General features: G+C 54.7%; 6 protein-coding genes across 6 annotated transcripts; 3 read left to right on the forward strand and 3 right to left on the reverse strand.

Moving 5' to 3' along the window:
* Nucleotides 1–514: 514 nt before the first annotated feature.
* On the reverse strand, nt 515–3,756 carry CDEST_14081 (Putative mini-chromosome maintenance protein). The gene is made up of 3 exons (XM_062930237.1): nt 3,642–3,756; nt 1,200–3,543; nt 515–1,138 (listed from the first exon to the last, which is right to left on the reverse strand). Exons 1-3 carry the CDS (start codon nt 3,644–3,646, stop codon nt 881–883), a joined length of 2,607 nt encoding a protein of 868 aa, XP_062786288.1. The 5' UTR covers nt 3,647–3,756; the 3' UTR covers nt 515–880.
* A 252-nt stretch (nt 3,757–4,008) lies between these two features.
* CDEST_14082 (Putative E3 ubiquitin-protein ligase UBR7) lies at nt 4,009–6,049 on the forward strand. Its single transcript, XM_062930238.1, has 3 exons — nt 4,009–4,259; nt 4,319–4,373; nt 4,430–6,049. Exons 1-3 carry the CDS (start codon nt 4,117–4,119, stop codon nt 5,852–5,854), a joined length of 1,623 nt encoding a protein of 540 aa, XP_062786289.1. The 5' UTR covers nt 4,009–4,116; the 3' UTR covers nt 5,855–6,049.
* Nucleotides 6,050–7,280: 1,231 nt separating this feature from the next.
* CDEST_14083 (Putative amino acid permease) lies at nt 7,281–9,225 on the forward strand (the record flags this gene model as incomplete). The annotated part of the gene is made up of 3 exons (XM_062930239.1): nt 7,281–7,596; nt 7,739–8,078; nt 8,232–9,225. 3 exons carry the CDS (start codon nt 7,281–7,283, stop codon nt 9,223–9,225), a joined length of 1,650 nt encoding a protein of 549 aa, XP_062786290.1.
* A 128-nt stretch (nt 9,226–9,353) lies between these two features.
* Nucleotides 9,354–11,138, reverse strand: CDEST_14084 (uncharacterized protein). Its single transcript, XM_062930240.1, has 2 exons — nt 10,364–11,138; nt 9,354–10,312 (listed from the first exon to the last, which is right to left on the reverse strand). The coding sequence occupies exons 1-2, from the start codon at nt 10,881–10,883 to the stop codon at nt 9,645–9,647; spliced, it is 1,188 nt and encodes a 395-aa protein (XP_062786291.1). The 5' UTR covers nt 10,884–11,138; the 3' UTR covers nt 9,354–9,644.
* Nucleotides 11,139–11,340: 202 nt separating this feature from the next.
* On the reverse strand, nt 11,341–12,874 carry CDEST_14085 (uncharacterized protein; the record flags this gene model as incomplete). Its single annotated transcript, XM_062930241.1, has 1 exon — nt 11,341–12,874. One exon carries the CDS (start codon nt 12,872–12,874, stop codon nt 11,507–11,509), a length of 1,368 nt encoding a protein of 455 aa, XP_062786292.1. The 3' UTR covers nt 11,341–11,506.
* A 2,582-nt stretch (nt 12,875–15,456) lies between these two features.
* CDEST_14086 (Putative glycoside hydrolase family 31, galactose mutarotase-like domain superfamily) lies at nt 15,457–18,879 on the forward strand. Its single transcript, XM_062930242.1, has 3 exons — nt 15,457–16,220; nt 16,292–17,027; nt 17,081–18,879. Exons 1-3 carry the CDS (start codon nt 15,989–15,991, stop codon nt 18,876–18,878), a joined length of 2,766 nt encoding a protein of 921 aa, XP_062786293.1. The 5' UTR covers nt 15,457–15,988; the 3' UTR covers nt 18,879.
* Nucleotide 18,880: the final 1 nt, after the last annotated feature.

An 18,880-nucleotide genomic window follows, 5' to 3' on the forward strand; every position in this document is an offset into this window, starting at 1 on the left:
GTTGAGGAATGCTGTTCTGGGAGACTGGAAACCAAGGGAGGGAACTGGTCCTCTTGAAAGCACGCGCGTAGACACTAGCAGGCGTTGGACCCGTAACGGCGTCGCGCATGGCGATACGTATCACAAAATGTGGTACGATAGCAAACAAAGCAGAGGCATGTTCTATATGAAAACACGAATGGATCGCGGCATCAAGCTTGCGAGCAAGCTGGGCCGTTTGCTGCGATCCGGTTCTGGTTCCGGTTCCTCCGGCAGACGAGATGCAGATCGAAGGGACGGGGCGTTTTTCCTAATCCGTATCGACAAACAATCACATTACACAGGGAGGACCAAATTTGATACGAGGAGAATGAACTGAGCAAGGGCATCTGCCACTGCGGGACGCTTGTGAAACAGAGACCGAAGGTAGGGAGGGAGTGAAGTAAGGAAGAAGACGGTGCTTACAGTCGGTAGCCTAGGGCGAGTGAGTACGGATATACTTTGGTAGGTAAAAGGTCCTTGTCAAATGCGGCTACTACTGGCATCATTGGGGACTGAGGACTTCTCCTCGTCCATCTGAACGGGCAATGGTTTGGTTGTTCTACGTTGAATCGAGAATCGACTCGCACCCCCTTCTTCGTTTCTAATCCGGGTACTCTCCGATGATGAACTTCAGTACGAGGGACATTTTCTTCCTCCAGTCGGCATGTATTGAACCAACACACAAGGAAAATAACCATTATGCGCATTAACCTGATATCATCCATCAAACATCCATCCAGGACATATGCGCTTGCCTCTGCGCCGATCGCCGCCAGCCTGTTTTTGCCGGTATATCAATTGTTCCACCCACAGTTATAAATCGCGAATAATCCCAATACTCAAGACTAGGCCGACCAAGTTAAGCTCGCATGAGGCCTGCGCGTCTCGATGCCTGACTGGTTCCCGTCCTCCTTTGCGAATTCCCACTCGGCTTGTTCAACGTGTACTTGGCAAAAGCTCGTGCCAACGCCTTCTTGCAGCTGACCTTTTGGCTGCCGACAAAACTCTCAACCGTCACAGCAATGGCCCTGTCGATATCCTCCGCCTTGCAGTATTCCGAGAGCCTCATCTTTGCAAAGGCCTCGCTGATGCGGATGATGGCCTCGAGGTGACGAACCTGGGGTCGAATTAGCATCATTCTATCTCTTTAATACGTCATCTAGGGGGGAGGGACTTACGGTGATGGGGTATGCGCCGGTAGCCAGGGATTCTCTTCTCATATCGGCGAACAGGCGAGCGACCTTGTCCTCGTCCATGTTGTACAACTTCGGACTGACGTGGTCACGCGCGTACAAGATGTACTTCCGGAGGAGTTCCTGCGGAATTTGACCTTCTTTCCTCTGAGACTCGGCTTGTGTTTCCTGGTTCTCTGACTCGTTCTCCACCTCCATCGAATCCTCCCCAGGCTGCGATGAAGGGTGGCTGCGGCTGTGCGAGCCAACAATGAAGCGAGCAAGTCGTTCATCCTCTTCAGGCTCAACCGTATCCCGGACTACGCACAGAATGTCGAAGCGAGAAAGAATAGGCTCAGTGAGCTCGACGTTGGCGGAAAAGGGGATGGTCGAGTTGTACCGCCCACCAATAGGGTTGGCAGCTGCGATGATACCGCAACGAGCCTGAAGGGTCGTTACAATACCGGCCTTGGAGATGGAGATGGTCTGTTGTTCCATGGCTTCGTGGATAGACGTCCGGTCCTGGTCGTTCATCTTGTCGAACTCGTCGATCAGACACGTGCCCTTGTCCGCCAACACCAAGGCACCGCCTTCCAGGGTCCACTCGCTGGTTAGAGGGTCACGCCGGACACTTGCTGTCAGACCAACTGCACTGGCTCCTTGACCCGTTGCGAAAACGGCTCTATGAGCCGTCTTCTCAACATACTTAAGAACCTGAGACTTGGCAGTACCAGGATCACCGAGAAGTAAAACGTTGATGTCACCGCGAACCTGATGGGAGCCTCGTCCTACTTTGGCAACTCCACCAAACAATGACAGAGCCACGGCCGTCTTAATATCCGTGTGGCCGTAGATACTTGGGGCCATGGAGTTGACGATTTTTTCGATGATGCCGGGGTCCCTGGAAAGCTTGCGAATCTCAAGCTCGTCCTCCTCCGTCATACGGAAACCTGCCAGCTGGTCATGGGATTTGATGACATTATTCGCTTCCAAAATGGTGGCGAAAACGGGGAAGCCATTCCTGTTGTTCAGCTGTGCATCGTAGTTGTTTCGGTAAACGCCAGTCACCTCGATTTCTTCACCGGGCTTGGCCTTGTCGATGAGGTCCCAAAGGAGAATAACATCTCTGTGGCGCGGCAAGCGACCGGCGGGAACCGTGCCGGGAGACTCTTGAAGGGTGAGCTTCTGGTAATTGCGGTACACGGTCTTCTCCGAGTTGAGCGTAAAAGGGCCCCGAGACTGGCAGGCCTGGCAGTAGGAAATCCTGACTTCGACGTTTGACTCTTGTTGGAAAGGGCCAAGAGTGATACCGCACTTGGTGCAGTCGAACTTGACATACTTGAGCTGAGGGAAAACACCCGTCCGCTTCGTCACGACACCGCTGACGCGCACCAAGCAGTTGAGGTGTGATTGACGAAGCTGTCTCAGGGTGTAGTGAACGGGGAGGTCGAAAATGCGGACGTGGATTTCGGCGTGGATGCGCTCGTAGTCGGGGTAGTGAAGGAGCACAACATCCATGGCAACCTCGTCGAACAACTTGAGCATCTCAGCCGGTGCGTTGGCCAAGAAGTAGGCCAGAATGGCCTTGGATGTGGAGAGATGCTCGTAGGAAACCTCGAGAGACTCGGCGTTGATCTCACCGAGGGTCCGAATGCGATTGCCATAAACTGAGGAGCCGTGCTCGTCGGTGTACTCTGTCAAGAATGCTTTGAATTCTCTCTTGATGGTTCGTTGCACAAAGGGCTGAGAGACCCACTCCGTCAGACTGGCGGCCTTGACGTCTTGGAGGGCCTCTAAAGAAAGTTCTTCATCCATAATATCGGCGTCCATGTCTTCGTCGGGGTCCTCATCGTAGTGGTGGCGGCGACGCCGAGGCTGGGCAGACAGATCAATGTCGCCCTCATCATCTTCGCCGGGGAGGAAAGCGGCAGGAATTCGTTGACGACGAGCGACCTCTCTGTCTCTGCGGTTGAGCTGGGCTTCGAGCTTCCGTCTCTCGGCGAGGTCCATGTCGCCAAACTCGCCCTCGTCATCGATGTCGATGCCTTCGTATCCATCGTCTTCCTTGGCTCTGTAATCTTGCTCGAATCCCTCCCTGAAAAGGTCGACTTCGTCTTCAGCCATCTCGTCCATTTCGTCCAAGTCGTCATCCTGGATTTCGGCCTCGTCCTCAATGTCCTCATCATCGTCACCGCCGTGCGCCATGAAGGGTGCCGGGGGAGACGAGGGCATGGGGCTTGAAGCCGGAGCAACGGACGAACCATCGTCGCCATTCGCACGACCACGCTTGCGACTCGCCCGAGCGGATGCCCCTCGGTTGGCAGAGCTGGGGTTGTTTCTAAGAGGAGAACTGGTTTCATGGTTAACACTAAAGTGGTTTTTTTCCTCATGCACTCGAGTGGAGTGATGCGGGTAAAGTCTGAATGAAAGAAGTATGGGAAGTCTTACCTCATGATAGCGGGTTGAGAAGAGGCTCTATGCAGTAGATTGATCCTCTTTTCGGGTTGCAAAAGTTTGCGACGAAATCGTCGATAGGTGGTTGTAGAGGAGAGGGGACGCAGAAATGGGGAGGACGTGGAGGGGGCAGATAGACATGCGAAATTACCAAGAACGAGGACCCATCCGCGTCGCCAGGGGGAACCGCGACAGGGGTGAGCGCGTAAAGTGGCACTTTACCTAATGCGGACGACGCGTAAATGGGCAATTGTGGACGGCTACAAGGGAAAGTGGAAGCTATGGTGGTACGTATCTGACGTACCTACTTCCCCGAGCGCGATGCTTGAGACCGGGAATGCCGTTCTCTTATCCACCAACTTCTTGTTTTCCTGCTAGTTGTCACCTGTTTACTCTCACCACAAGAAGGGCAGGTTTTGATTGTACTTTCTATCCCTCCTGGCCCATCACAGCGCAATACATCATCACAATGTCAATGGATCCTCCTCCGCCACCAGTTGTGTCCGGCGACGCTGATGTCGCTGATGTCGCTGTCCCTGTCGGCCCGCCAAAGGCTGCGCGCAGCGAAAGCTTCTCATCGCACAAATCCAACGACTCTCAAACCGCTGCTGAGTGCGCCGCCATCCAAACATGACGATTCCTGCCTCCAGCTGACTCTTCTCTTTTTCCAGATTTATCCGCGATCAGATGCAATTGGAAGCCGACGCGCGCGAAGCTCTTCCCTACGTTCGTTACCTTGTATTCCATCCACCGAACGAATAATTATCCTAACAACACACTAGAGCATCGAGAACTGCACCAATGTTCTTGGACCCCTACGTCAGAGCGTTTTTGCCTGTCTGACTTGCAATCCGCCGCCCGCGAATCCCAAGGACCCCTACGATGGCGCAGGCGTCTGCTATGCCTGCTCGGTCCAGTGCCACGGCGAACACACTCTTGTTGAGATCTTCACCAAGAGAAACTTCACATGCGATTGCGGCACGAAGCGATATCCATCTACAAGTCCCTGCAGCCTGCGGATCAACCCTACTACCAACACCAAGGGCGGCGTTCATTCGGAAGAGCCTGACGCGAACAACAAGTACAACCAGAACTTTAGGAACAGATTCTGTGCGTGCGAGTGTGACTATGATCCATTCCAGCAGAAGGGCACCATGTTTCAGTGCTTAGGCCTGGGCACGGCAGAGACCGGTGGCTGTGGCGAGGATTGGTACCACCCCGGCTGCTTGGTCGGACTAGGCCCCAACTGGTTCGATGGTATGAAGAAGGAGAAGACGGCCAAACCCGTGGTTGAGATCACAGAAGCTGCAACATTGCCAACAATCTCGGAAGGTTCGGAGGCGCGCCCGGCAGAGGAGGCGACAGCCGTCGGCGTCAAGGAAGAAGAGGACGACGATGACGATCCGCCGATGCCACCCGGCTTCCCAGGCGAAGACGACTTTGAGGCGTTCCTCTGCTACAAATGTGTCAACGCCAATTCATGGATCAAGAAGTACGCTGGTGCAAAGGGATTCTTGCCCGCCGTCTACTCGAGTCAGAAGCAAGAGAAGGCTCCCATCGTCGATGAAGCTCCCATCACCGAAGAAGCAAACAAGAAACGAAGGATAGATGATGATGGTTCTGAACCGGAGGCCAAGCGGCTGAAGGGCGATTCTGAACCATCGGAGAACAGACCTGACGACAGTGTCGCAGTAGTCAAAGAAGAGACGAAGGAAACCTCGTCTAATTGCAAGTGGGCAGCACTTGCATCCCCGCCAGAGGGGGAGTTCTCGCTCTTCATGAAGGACGACTTCCGTGACAAGTTGTGCCGTTGCTCAGCATGCTACCGCAGGCTGGACGCGAACCCGCAGCTGCTGGAGGAGGAGGAGACATACGAGCCGCCGCTTTCAGACGGTGCAGACTCGGAGCACATCGGATCGACTAATGGCAGCGGCAGCCTTCTAGAGCGTGGCGAGAGTGCTCTGCGAAACGTTGACCGCGTTCGTGCGATTGAGGGGGTTATGGCATACAATCACCTCAAGGAGCAGCTGAAGCCATTCTTCCAGCAGTTTGCGGAGAGCGGCCAAGCGATCGGCGCAGAAGACATCAAGTCCTACTTTGCCAAGCTCAGAGGCGACGAGCAGGCCATCAAGGACGCTGGAGAAGCAGCCAATGGTTCGAAGGACGATGAGGGTGATGATCAGAGACGGGAACAGAGTGGTTATTGAGTATGACTTTAGGTTCGCGCTTGTACAATAACAGGGCTTTTGAATTGGGTCAGCAGGGGCGGATTTGATGCAAAGTGGATAAATGATCTGCCAAATGGGACTGTTTGTGGAAGTTATTGGGATTTATGAGCCTCTGACCAGGCTGACTGATATGTCGAGCCCTTTTGGCCTCGGAAATAGACTTTCGTTTCTAGCATATCTTGATGCTCATTGTGGTGCGAATTCTCTGATTGAAAACAACTTAGGAGTCATTGCAAGAATTTAGGACGCGGAAGCACATGGTTCTGCCAAACACCAAAGCATCCACAACTGCGCCAGCTACGGCTAGACATCATGGTTTCCAGCGTATCTCGCAACTCTATTTCAACCAACCCATACAGGTATCGAGGAAACACTTACCAAACAGGTGCCGGCTCCATTACCGAACAGCAACTATGATCCAAACCTATTGAAAAGGCTGCCCAGATGACTTACCATGAGCCCAAGCCACATCGATACCCGGAGTCCATCAATCTTGATAGAGCCTTGACTCTGGCTTTGAAACTTCGGATACCCCTCGTTGGCGTGATCTCCGGTCTGAATGGCATCACTGGCGACAACACTCGACTCGGCATTGAAGCGTGTATATAAAGATGCGACAACGGGAGCTTGTATCATAATGGCCATGGCATCAACATTGAGTCTACTGTTGGATTGTTGAAAGAATCCAACCCAGAGCTCCATTTGGGAACCCGGCCACGTACCCGTCGGGCTTGAGTTGTCAAAATACAACATGTGCGGGCAACCAACAGACGAACACAACCCGTGTAGGGAGAAGTTTGATATTCCGACTGCATCTATCGGTAGGCGATCTGGTGCTGTTTGCTATTTCCCTCCATCTTCTCTTATCTGCTCGAACACGGTTGTCTTCTATTATGGCGTGCATGTGGCACACATGGAGGATGATAGGGAACAATCAAGCATGCAAGGAGATAGATGAGTTTCTTGTCAACGTGATGATGGCGACGGCCAGAACTACGCCTTCAAAACCTTATATGCTCGGAGACCCCTCCAGCCGCGTGATCACACTATCCGGCCTGGTATTTCTTATCGCAACTTATTTGAGGGTAGGTAGCCGAGAAACGCCGTACCGTGGTCTGGCTATCGTTCCGCCCCCCTATCCAACATCGGCATCTCCGTACATTTACCCCATATTCTCCTCCCTTCCTCCTTCAGACGCACTCACTGCATAGTTCCTCACTTCCTTCAAATCGGTGTCATTTGTCTTCATCTACAAGTGTCTTATATTTTCTTCGCACAAGGTCCTATTTCCTCGTTGCTCAGTACCGCCCGTCCAGCCCTCTCTTTATACTTACTTGTCCATTCCCATTGCCACATCCATCACCAAGCCTCTCGGTTGATTTTTCAATCACTGCTCCACGTCAACATGTCGTTATTTCGAACCGACGATGACAAGTCTGGGAAGCTGACGACGACAATGGTCGAGGCCAAGACCATGAGCTCCACGGCACTGAGCGGCGCCGACAGCCTTGGGGTCGTCATGGCCGAGGGCGACAAGTTGGAGCGGAACATCAGTATTCGGCACATGATATTCATGGCGTTAGGAGGTTCCATCGGTGCCGGTCTTTTCGTGGGATCCGGTGCCGCCCTGAGCTCTGGTGGACCTCTGTCTCTGGCTATCAACTTTGCAATCGTCGGTCTTGGCGTTACCTGCACCATGGGGTGTCTGGGAGAGCTGGCAGGTAGGTCGTCTTTCCGCAACCCCATCGCCCCTTTCTTGGTCCATCAGTAGCTGGTAGATCAAGCGTACCACCTATGTTATCGTGGGTTCGGCAGTGACAGACGCTGGAGGAACACAATGCTAACAGTGGTGTCTTGTCTTAGCTTCGTATCCCGTCGCCGGCGCCTTTTACGAATACTCTCGGCGCATGATCTCCGAGCCATGGGGGTTTGCCATGGGCTGGAACTTTGTCTTCAACTGGCTCATCGTCTTCCCTTTCGAGCTGACTGTAATCGCGGCGCAGATGAAGTATTGGATCCCGGACCTGCAGCCGGCGTACATCATCACGCCCATCCTCGTCACCCTGACGGGTACCTCGTTCCTCGGCTCCAAGTGGTTCGGCGAGATTGAACACGCCTTTGGCATCGGCAAGGCCATCGCTATCACCGTCTTCATCTTCACAGCCATCTTCATCATTACTGGGGCCGTGCCATCGGATCCACGGTATGCATTCCCCCTTCCCTCTTCTTCTTCTTCTTCTTCTTCTTCTTCTTCTTCTTCTTCTTCTTCTTCTTCTTCTTCTTCTTCTTCTTCTTCTTCTTCTTCTTCTTCTTCTTCTTCTTCTATCATCGACCAAAAAAAACTGACTTGTCGCAGGAAAGGAACGGGATCCAGATTTTGGCACGACCCCGGCGCGGTAAAAAACGGCCTATCCGGTTTTCTCATGGTCTTCCGCGTCGCCGGCATGTCCTACGGCGGCACGGAGCTCCTGGGCATGACGGCGGCCGAATGCAAGAACCCGCAAAAGTCCCTCCCCCTCGCGACAAAGGTGGTCTTTGCCCGCATCTTCTTCTTCTACATCGTCTCCCTCCTCCTCCTCGGCTTCGTCGTGCCATCGGACGACCCCCGCCTGGCCTCGGTCGGCCATGGCGCAAAGTATAGCCCCTTCACGCTGGCCGCTCAGCTCGCCAACATCCCGCACCTGCCCAGCTTCTTCAACGCCCTGATCGTCGTCGCCGTCGTCTCCATGGCCAACACCAGCATCTTCGCCGCCAGCCGTGCGTTCCAGGCCCTCTGCGAGAAGGGCATGGGCCCCCGCTGGGGCGCCACGGTCAAATGGGGCGTGCCGATGTATGCCTTCTTAGTCACCTTCGTCTTCGGTCTGATTGCGTTTGTCAACCTGGCACCCGGCGGCGATGTCATCTTTGACTGGCTGCTTAGCCTCTCGGGGGCGAGCAACTACTACACGTGGGCCTCCATCTGCGTGAGCCACATTCGCTTCCGCAAGGCGTGGGCTGCCCAGGGGCATGACCACAAAACCCTCCTCTGGAACAGCCCCTTTGGTGCTTGGGGTGCCTGGGTTGGGGTTTCTGTTTGCGCCGTAGGTTTGTTTGCCAACATCCTGACGGCGATTTTGCCCATCGGCGGCCATGATGCTCAGGCCGTCATCCGCGATAATGTTGGAACCGTGATCCCAGCTGTCCTGTACTTTGGCTACCGGTTCTGGCAATCCAGGATCAAGAAGATGAGGCAGCCCACCCTGATCCCTCTGGGCCAGGTTGATGTGCGGACGGGCATCCGCCTCCAAGTGAGCAGCTGCAGCTCCGACGACCCAGAGATTTCCGCTGGCATGGTCGTCAACAAGAATTGATTTTCCATGTTGCTATGGCAGGGATACAGAGCGGGGGGGCGGTGAAGATAACGGCAAAAGGCGTAATTGAAGACTATGTTTATCAAGCTGAGGCGTTTCAGTCAGAAAAAGGGTTGGCTTTTGTCTCTTTATGGTTTGTATGTTTCTGTAAATAGGGTGAGCCGCAGTCTAAACATTAGGCAGGATCATTAGAAGTCGTTATTCCAATAAACTATGACGGTATTCATGACAGTAATCGCCCAGAGATAGACTGCTTGGCAAGCATAACGTAAGGTATAATACGGCTGATCCTCCCAAATCCATCCTCTCATCCCAGACCTGATACCAAACGCCGGTGAAGTTCCTTTTTACCCTAGGTTCCCCTTGCGCCCATGATGCCCGATCGCATGCTTCAAAAATGCGTAAACCAGTATGTTCAATCATTGACCAGAAGATCCAGTACTGGACGTCGCGCTCGAAGGACGTGGCGGAGGTACAGGCATCGGCATGGGAATGCCAAGGTCTCTCTGCATGGGAACGCCGCCCATCATGCTAGATTCTGGTGACTGGGGACGCGAGTACTCTTCACCCATCTGCTGGCTCCCAGCAAGTTGTTCCTGTGCAACCCTCTTCTCCAGCTCCTTAAGCCGCTCCTTCTCCGCCGAGTCGATGAGGTCGTCGTCGTCGCTCCAGCAGGGGTCGTCGTCGCTGACCTCAGGCATGGCCATGCGCTTCCAGAAACGCAACTCCTGGCGCGCAGCCACCTCCTCAACGCGTCGGTCCCATCTGGCCTCGTTCTCGTCGTACTTGCGACGGAACTTACGCAGCGCCTCGTTGGCTTTTCCGGCGCGCTCCTGCATCTCCCATATCTGTTCTCGGAGTCTGCTGTTCTCGGCGCGTGCTTCGGCAAGCTGGGACCGGTAGGAACGATGCCATGCGGCGACATCCGTGACGTGCTTTGCCTTGTACTCGTGGAATTGCTTCAGCATCGCGGCGAGTACAGTCGCGTATTGGGTTAGGAGGGTCGCGTTGGCGTCGCGGCTGTACTTCGCCTTTTCGAGGGACTCGGAGAGAATGGAGATGAAGTTATCGAGGTTCCGTTCTTGGGCTAGAGGCTAGGTTAGCACGTTGCCATGAAATCCGAGCTGACACTCCATACCGCGAATGTCATCGGCAGCGTTGTGAATAAGGTCCTCGTTGCTCATTCCCTGCGTCCTCGCACGGCTGCGTACTCTTCCGAGACCAGACACAATATCCTCAGTGACTCGGCGGTTCTCCGCGAGCTGCCGGCTGAGCTCCTCGACCATGCCATAGATATAGTTGAGCTCAGCCTGCTGGCCTGCCGGGGTGGGCATGCCGCCCATGCCATTAGGCACATTGCCACCGTTCATACCGTTCATGAGGGCTAATTGTTGATATTGCGCGTGTGCGAAGGCTTGCTGGGCGGCGGAGAAGGATTGCGCGGTGGCAGATGACGCGGGTGGAGGGGATGGCGGCGGCGGCAGGGGATGCTGCTGCTGGTGAAGCTGCAGCAGTTGTTGCTGTTGTTGCTGTAAATGGCGGGACGAGAAGTGAGCCTGTTGCTGGGGGTGGTGATTCTGCTGCTGCTGTGACTGGGCGTCCGAGCGTGCGTTGGGAGTGAATGCGAAGTCGTTAATGGATGAAGTAGGAAAGTTCATGGCCCTTGGCGATCTACCCGCTCTAGGGGGTGTCGGGTTTCAACAACTGGCAGGCAGCTGCAAGGGACGGATGGGCCTTTTTCCCGGAGGTGAACCGGGGACAAGAGGAAAGTTGGCTCCGGAATAGGTAGAGAGGCGGTTGGTTGAGTGACTAGCGATTGACAGACACTTGGGGGTGGAGCTTATCTGGGTGTGTGCAAAAGCGCTGGCTTCGTCAAAGGCAGGTAAGTAGGTAGGTACCTTATTTTACTCTAGCAGTACCGTTTTGGGCTTGGAGTAGCGGAGGAGGGCAGAAGGGGGTGTGATTGCTGCAAGACACTCTTGCAGATGTGATATTGATTTATCCGTTACCGGAACCAAGTTTTAGCGATATCCTTTTTCGCTGTCTATGTATCAATCAGCTAGAACGGAAAGGACGACCAACCAACTACCCTTGATCCAACCACCGCCTCACGCCGACTTGCCAGAAACCCCAAGCCTCTCAATAACATTTCGGAGTCTCTTTGTCCATCCATCGCCGCCATAGAAGGAAATTGAGGCAATACCAGACTCGCGGCTGAAAGGAACAGGTAATAAAGGTCCTGTGCAGTCGAGTCTTATCCCATTATTGGCCACGGAACCTCTTACTCCTCGTCCATGGCCATGCGACAATTAAGGACCGACGCCTTGGGTGTGTCCTCGTCATCCTCCTCGCCATGATCGCCGTCCATCTCGCTATCCTCGTCGTCGTCCATCATGTTCTTGCCTTCGTCCTTGGCGGCGGCGATGTAGCGGGCCAGAATCTCACGCTCGCGTGCCACATCTTTACCAGAAAGAGTGTTTGTGTTCTCAAACTCACACCGGTCTCTCTTGCCCTTGGTCGGAGTCTGCGGAACTCGCATGCCGGGGAGATACGGGCGAGGGCCCTGGGGGTGGCTGGAAGGACGGCCGAACATATCGGGATCAGTAACGCGGCCAGGGTGGGAGGCGGTGCCCGATGTGATACGGAGACGCTCCATCTGGCGGCGGACTGTAGGTGACATTTCCATGTCATCGTAAGCAAGCATGGTAGCCGGTGCCGTTTTGACGGTGCGAGGGCGATCAGGAGTAGCGCCGAACGGACCCTCGTTCCAGTGTAAACCAGGAGGGGGAGGGGACGGGGTGGAGAAGACACGATCAGTCTCGTTCTCGTCCGTGTCCATGGCCGGGTTGGTCTGGGCACCGATGACAGTCGTGCTCTGCATGCTGGGAGTCAAGAGGTTCTTGGGACTCGAATCGAAGTGGAGGACGTTGCCAGTGGTTGAACCGGTCTCCTTCGGGTCGATGTCCATGCCGTTGTTCTCGTCCTTCTCAAGACGGATAACCTTGTTGTATCTTGGGGCTTCACCAGCAGGAAGGGCGCGGATGTGAATAGGGGTCGACACGCCAGCGTTGTCTCCGGGAGTCGCAGGCTCGCCGAGGATGATAGTCGAGCTGTCGTGGAAGCCACCAGGCGGATACCCATTTTCCGATGAGCCAGCAATAATGCGAGCTTTGGCGCCAGGAAATGCGGCGCGACCCAAGCGGGAGACGGGCATGAGAATGGGTCGGTTCATGGCGTAAGGGCCCTCGTGGAATTGAGCGGGGACGGGCCGGCTCATATGGCCATAGGGACTATCGTAAAGATCATCGATGGGCTGGCCCATGTTGGCGTAAGGTCCCTCGTAGAGATCAGCGAGAAAAGCTTTGCGGCGCTCCTCGTCAGTAAGGCCCGAGCCGACAGGGCCCTGTCTCTGGGAGCTATTGACGGGCTTCATCTCTCTGTTGGTCTGCTTGAGGCCGGAGAGGAAGACATCATGGCGCCCGTCTCCAACGGAGGCTAAAGCGCCGGTCTGCTGCTGTTGGAAGTTATTGGCAGGCTTTTCATGCTGGCGGTTTTCCTCGCTAAGTTTGGCCATGGGATGGACCGCTGGCCAGAGAATGCGTCGGACGCCCTCGGGGTCCTTGTTTATCTTATCGTTCTGGGAGGCCATCTTGCTGGCTTCTTCGAGAATTTGGCTGAAAGAATTGGAGTGTTCCTGTTTGTTTCTGCCTGGGCAAAGGTTCAGCTAAGGTAAAGAAGCCTAGGGACGCAAAGCTTGCCTCTCTCTCAAACGATGGTATTTGCCCGAGTTGACAATGGTCGGCAAATGCCAAGATTTCGTCAAGCAGAAGCTCGAAATTCGAGGAACTCGCTTTTTCTTTTCCTCCCCTTCATAAGTCGAGAGGAGCGAAAAGCCGTCAATGAAAAGAAAGCTCAAGTGGGCATAAAGGGGGCGTTTTCCATAGGTCAAAAGCCAAGTCTCTGTTGGACAGGGAACTTTGCCAGTCTCTGGCCTTCTTGAGCTGGGATGGGGAAGAAAGAAAGGTATCCCTTGAGCTCAGGTAATGAGGAAAGAAAAGTGGAAGGTGAGGCAAGACACAGAGATTTTTCATTTCTCATCTTAACGTGTAGCTTCCATCCTCGCCGTGGAACCAAGGGGCATGGGGAGAGATCAGGCGCTCGACACGTAGCGACCACCCTCATTGTGATAATCAGGGACGTAGAGAGGAAGCAGGCGCTCGACCTGTAGCTGCTACCCTCATCTTGGTGACCAAAGCATGTGGAGAAAGATGGAATGCTTTGTGTGCGGCTGCCATCCTAATCATGGCACACAAAAGACATGGGGAGGCCTGATGGTATTCTTAATATGTAGCTGCTACTCTTGTTTTGGTAACCATGGGACTTGGAGAGGTTTCATGTGCCTGGCAGCCCAAGCTTGTTGAGCTGAGGAGAAGGCGTTTCTTTGAGGGTCGAGATATCTCTTGCCGCCTGGAACTCATCGGAATGGATTCTAGGAGGCAATGATCGATCTAGGCACTTGAAGCTCTTTTGGGAGTATGCTCTCAGGCTGATGTTGATGGGCTTATAGACGTCTCATACGACGACAAACCCTTTAAACACTGAGATGAGATTGTCGAGTTGTTCAAAAGCCACAAATCATAGCCACAGTCCGAAGGTAGGACACTGGTTTGGACCGGTATACCTTCAAAAGAGCTCGTCTATCGCAACGTGAGAAGAACAGAGATGGGAAACTTTTGACAAGTTTGGTAATTTGGCCTCAATGACTGTGTCTTCTCGCATTTGCATGGACTGATCGGGCCCAGGTAACACCAGTCATGCGAAACATGGAAATTTATCATTGCACAACTATCTGCCATATAGGGAGTGGACTTTTCAGTATTTAGATTGTTCTATCTCTGGCATCTGAAACACCCACTCTGAAGTCGCATTGATACGCTCTAGATACTACCGCTTTGCAGGGACCAAGGGAGGGACACTGCAACCGCCGTGTTCCATACCATCGTGGGACGTTTGATCCAAGTCACAATTGGCAGACAGGCTGGATCGATACAATGCTTCCCACACCTTCTTTTGACGCCCGGCTCGTAATAGGAAAGTCTGAGAGACGCAGGGTAGATAGTACCGACAGTCTGGCCGAGACCATCCATGCCTCGGCGGATTGCAGCATCGAGGATTGTCTGCCTCAAGCTCCAAGCTCCAAGACTAAAGCCCACCCGGATCGAAGTGACGTGCAGGCCGGACGTGAGTGGCACACACAATGAGGTGATACAAAGCGGGAGAGGTGACAGCGAAGGAAGATGAACAGATGGCAAGGAGTGGGAGCGAGCGAGCTTGCGGAGATTCCGCTGGCAGACCGGGGGTGTTCACCGGGGGGGCGCATCGGATGTTTATAGCGGATGCGGGGTGATGGATGGAGATGCGGGGTTGGCGAAGGGTTGTACAAACAACCTGAATGCAGAGTACAGAGACAGATACAACGTGCTTCATCCAGTTTTGAGGTACTTTTCCCCGCCATCCGGTCAAGCCACCAGTCGGGCCGTTGAGCTGCACCCAAGACCAGCCCCAGTCCTGGTCCCCTACTAAGACACGTAGCTAAGGTGGTCTCTCTTGAGGTCGCACAGAAATACATCTCATGCAGAAAAAAAAAAAACCGGTAAAAAGCATAGGCACAATTGAAAGAGGCTAGAACCAAGCGAAACATGGAAGGGGGAAGCATGAAAAAAACGAAAATGAAAACCCCCGGGGAAAAAAAAGGGAAAAAAGGGGGGGAAAGGGAGGGGATGAAAGAAGAAGGAAAATCCCCATTCTCTCGATCCTGTATTTCTTCCCCCTTCCTGTACATCACGCCGTCGCCAATGACGGCTCATCCGCAACACAGCTAGATCCTTAGCTCCGCCTTAGCATGATGCGGGTTTTCCCCCATCTCGGCCTTTTCCCCAGCTCCATCTGCATATCATCGTCGTCGTCGTCGTCACGTTTACTGAGTTCCCCTAAGTCTCGGTCTCAAGATCGCGGTGCGGATGCGGGGAAGAGGAAGAAAAGAAGAAGAAAAGAGGAGCTTGCAGCTCGCGTGTCCCCCAATGCATAGATGGGGTCTTTTCCTAGCCCAGGAAGCCACTGGCGGCGTTACCTCGCTCCATTGCTCGCTTGAGCCGCTCAATCAAATAGACTTCCTCTGGAAAATGACCACGACTAAACTCCGGAACCTTAGCAAGATTGACGCGGCAGGGGCAATACGACAGCACACAGCATTCATTACCCACGGGCAGACCACGAATCAATCCAAGGGAGCCCCGAACCCGCGCAGATGAAAGACCGGAATGACGTTCATGCTGTGACTATGCTATGCAGCCCATGGGGCGGACCACCGGCCCATTCGCTCCCATCACCTACTCCACGTGTACTGCAGAGAAAGTAGCAGTCATACGACAAGAAGGAAGAGGCATGCATCTAGCTATGCCCAATTATTCGAAGTGAAAAGTGGTTGGAGGGAGATCGCCGCCCACTCCCTTCTCCTCCCCTTATCCCGACATTGACCAAAAGAAGCGGGTGGCGGAGGGGGGGGCCAGTTGAACTTCGTGCCTTCCAGCCGATGTAACTACAATTCCTGGATCTACGAGCGGCGGCCAAGTAAGTATAAAGCCCGCCACTGAGCCATGCTCTCAACCTGCCTTCGAAGCTCTCTGGACTTCCTCACCAGCCTGGTTACCCTTGCCAGCCCAGGTCAGAAACAGAAACAAAAGAAAGCCTTGCTAATCTCACCATGGCGAGATTCCTTTCTGTTTTGGGGCTGCTCACAGCGGCAGCTTCGGCTGCCGTCATCCGCAGAGACTACCCCAGCAATGATGCCCTCTCGGCATGCCCGGGTTATCAAGCGTCCAATGTCCTAACCTCCTCGACGGGCCTGACCGCCGACCTGTCCCTGGCTGGCAAGGCTTGTGACGCCTACGGCACTGATTTGACCGACCTGACTCTAACGGTCGAGTATCAAACTGGTGAGCACCCCAGCGCCTAGGCTTCCGCTGGGGCAGATTCTTGCGTGATCCAATGCTTAGACAGACCATAGACACTCGCCTCCACGTCAAAATCCAAGATGCCGGCAATCAGGTCTACCAGATCCCCGAGTCTGTGTTCCCCCGTCCCGATGCCGGTGGCGTGAGCCCGGAGAACTCCAAGCTCCACTTCAACTACACCGAGAATCCCTTCTCCTTCGCCGTGACCCGGTCCGAAACAGGCGAGGTCCTCTTCGACACATCGGGCGCCAACATCGTGTTCGAGAGCCAATACCTGCGCCTCCGCACCAGCTTGCCCGAGAATCCTAACCTATACGGCCTGGGCGAGCATTCCGACCCTTTCCGCCTCAACACCACAGACTACATCCGCACGCTGTGGTCTCAGGACTCGTACGGCATCCCTTCAGGCGCCAACCTGTACGGCAACCACCCCGTCTACTATGAACACCGCCAGAATGGCACACATGGAGTCTTCTTTCTCAACTCCAACGGTATGGACGTCTTCATCAACAAGACAGAGGAGTCTGGCCAGTACCTAGAGTATAACACCCTTGGCGGGGTTCTGGACTTCTACTTTGTGGCTGGTCCCTCTCCCGTCGAGGTGGCCCAGCAGTATGCCCTGATCACCGGGCTGCCCGCCATGATGCCGTACTGGGGTCTGGGCTTCCACCAGTGCCGCTACGGATATCGAGATGTCTTCAACGTTGCTGAAGTGGTCCATAACTACAGCATCGCCGAGATCCCCCTTGAGACCATGTGGACCGACATCGACTATATGGACAGACGAAGGTCAGTCTCACCCACCGCGACCCCCACCATGAGCACACACTAATACCACACAGAGTCTTCTCTCTCGATCCTGAGCGCTACCCCCTCGCCAAGGTGCGCCAGCTCGTCGACAAGCTCCACGAGAATGACCAGCACTACATCGTCATGGTAGACCCTGCAGTGGCATACGTCGAATCCCCAACTCTGCAACGCGGCATCGACGACAACATTTGGCTTCTCCGCAGCAACGGCTCCGTCTGGATCGGCGTTGTCTGGCCCGGCGTGACCGTCTTTCCCGACTGGTTCGCCGAGAACATCACAAAGTACTGGAACAACGAGTTTGCCGACTTCTTCTCCGCCGACGACGGTGTCGACATTGACGCTTTGTGGATCGACATGAACGAGCCTTCCAACTTCCCTTGCTACTTCCCATGTGACGACCCCTACGGCTCTGCCGTTGGCTTTCCCCCTGAACCGCCACCGGTCCGCGAGAACCCCCGCGCACTTCCTGGCTGGCCTTGCGACTTCCAACCCCCCGGTACTGACTGCGGCAACAACCAAACCAAGCGATCTGACGTCCTCGTCCGCAAAGATATGTCACCCAGAACGCTCCCGATCAACCGGAAGTTTGACAGCATGATGATTGCCAAGAGACAAACTTCCGGGGAGCAAATGGGCCTCCCAAACCGCGACCTCCTCTTCCCCAAATACGCCATCCACAACAAGGCCGCGTGGGATACGGCCTCCAACGCGGCCGGCGGTGGTATCTCCAACAAGACGGTCAACACGGACGTCATCCACCAGAACGGACTCGCCATGTACGATACCCACAACCTCTACGGGTCCATGATGTCGACGGCCTCCAAAATCGCGATGCAGGCCCGTCGACCCAGCCTCCGCCCTCTCATCATCACACGCTCGACCTTCGCCGGCGCCGGAACGTCCGTCGGCCACTGGCTCGGTGACAACCTTTCCAACTGGCAACAGTACCGTGTCTCCATCTCTCAGCTGCTGCAGTTCGCATCGGTCTACCAAGTATCCATGGTCGGCTCCGACGCCTGTGGATTCGGCGACAACACTAACGAGCAGTTGTGCGCGCGCTGGGCTGCCCTCGCCGCCTTCTCATCTTTCTACCGCAACCATAACTCCCTCGACAGCATCTCGCAGGAGTTCTACCTTTGGGATACTGTGGCGGACAGCGCCCGCAAGGCCATCGCCATCCGCTACCGTCTCCTCGACTACATCTACACTGCGCTGCACCAGCAGACTGTCGATGGTACCCCGCTCATCAACCCCCTTTTCTACCTGTACCCGAAGGACGAGAAGACCTTCGGCCTTGACCTGCAATACTTTTACGGCAACGCCGTTCTCGTTGCGCCCGTCACCGAGGAGAACTCGACCTCGGTGGATGTCTATCTTCCCGACGATGTCTTCTATGACTGGTACACTCACGAGGTAGTCCAGGGCGCTGCCGCGACCGTCACGCTCACCGAGCAGGATTACACCACAATCCCTCTTTTCATCCGCGGCGGTTCTGTGCTGCCCCTGCGCGCCAACAGTGCCATGACGACCACGAAGCTTCGCCAAGAGAACTTTGAGCTGTTGATCGCCGTGGGACGTGATGGGACTGCGAAGGGTAAGCTGTACCTCGATGATGGCGTCAGTCTGGAGCAGGCAGGCGTCACGCTCGTCACATTTGACTACAAGGACGGCAAGGTTTCCGTGGATGGCGAATTTGGTTACCAGACGCCGCTCAAGGTCTCCAAGATCACGCTCCTGAGCGGAGGACAGACTGGGAAGAGACAGGAGGCCATCAAGACGGTTGATGTCGACAAGCCCCTGACGGGACCTTTTGTCATCGACGTCATCTAGCT

This window comes from Colletotrichum destructivum, chromosome 9, assembly GCF_034447905.1.
Source record: "Colletotrichum destructivum chromosome 9, complete sequence".
NCBI lineage: Eukaryota > Fungi > Ascomycota > Sordariomycetes > Glomerellales > Glomerellaceae > Colletotrichum > Colletotrichum destructivum.

Coding starts and splice junctions, on each gene's coding strand:
- CDEST_14081 (XM_062930237.1), bottom strand. Junction 1,139..1,199: donor CCGGCGCATACCCCATCACC/GTAAGTCCCTCC, acceptor ATTCGACCCCAG/GTTCGTCACCTCGAGGCCAT.
- CDEST_14084 (XM_062930240.1), bottom strand. CDS start 10,883: ATGAACTTTCCTACTTCATCCATTAACGACTTCGCATTCACTCCCAAC. Junction 10,313..10,363: donor CGCTGCCGATGACATTCGCG/GTATGGAGTGTC, acceptor CCTAGCCTCTAG/CCCAAGAACGGAACCTCGAT.
- CDEST_14086 (XM_062930242.1), top strand. CDS start 15,989: ATGGCGAGATTCCTTTCTGTTTTGGGGCTGCTCACAGCGGCAGCTTCG. Junction 16,221..16,291: donor AACGGTCGAGTATCAAACTG/GTGAGCACCCCA, acceptor GACAGACCATAG/ACACTCGCCTCCACGTCAAA. Junction 17,028..17,080: donor GACTATATGGACAGACGAAG/GTCAGTCTCACC, acceptor AATACCACACAG/AGTCTTCTCTCTCGATCCTG.
- CDEST_14082 (XM_062930238.1), top strand. CDS start 4,117: ATGTCAATGGATCCTCCTCCGCCACCAGTTGTGTCCGGCGACGCTGAT. Junction 4,260..4,318: donor GACTCTCAAACCGCTGCTGA/GTGCGCCGCCAT, acceptor CTCTTTTTCCAG/ATTTATCCGCGATCAGATGC. Junction 4,374..4,429: donor CGCGCGAAGCTCTTCCCTAC/GTTCGTTACCTT, acceptor ACAACACACTAG/AGCATCGAGAACTGCACCAA.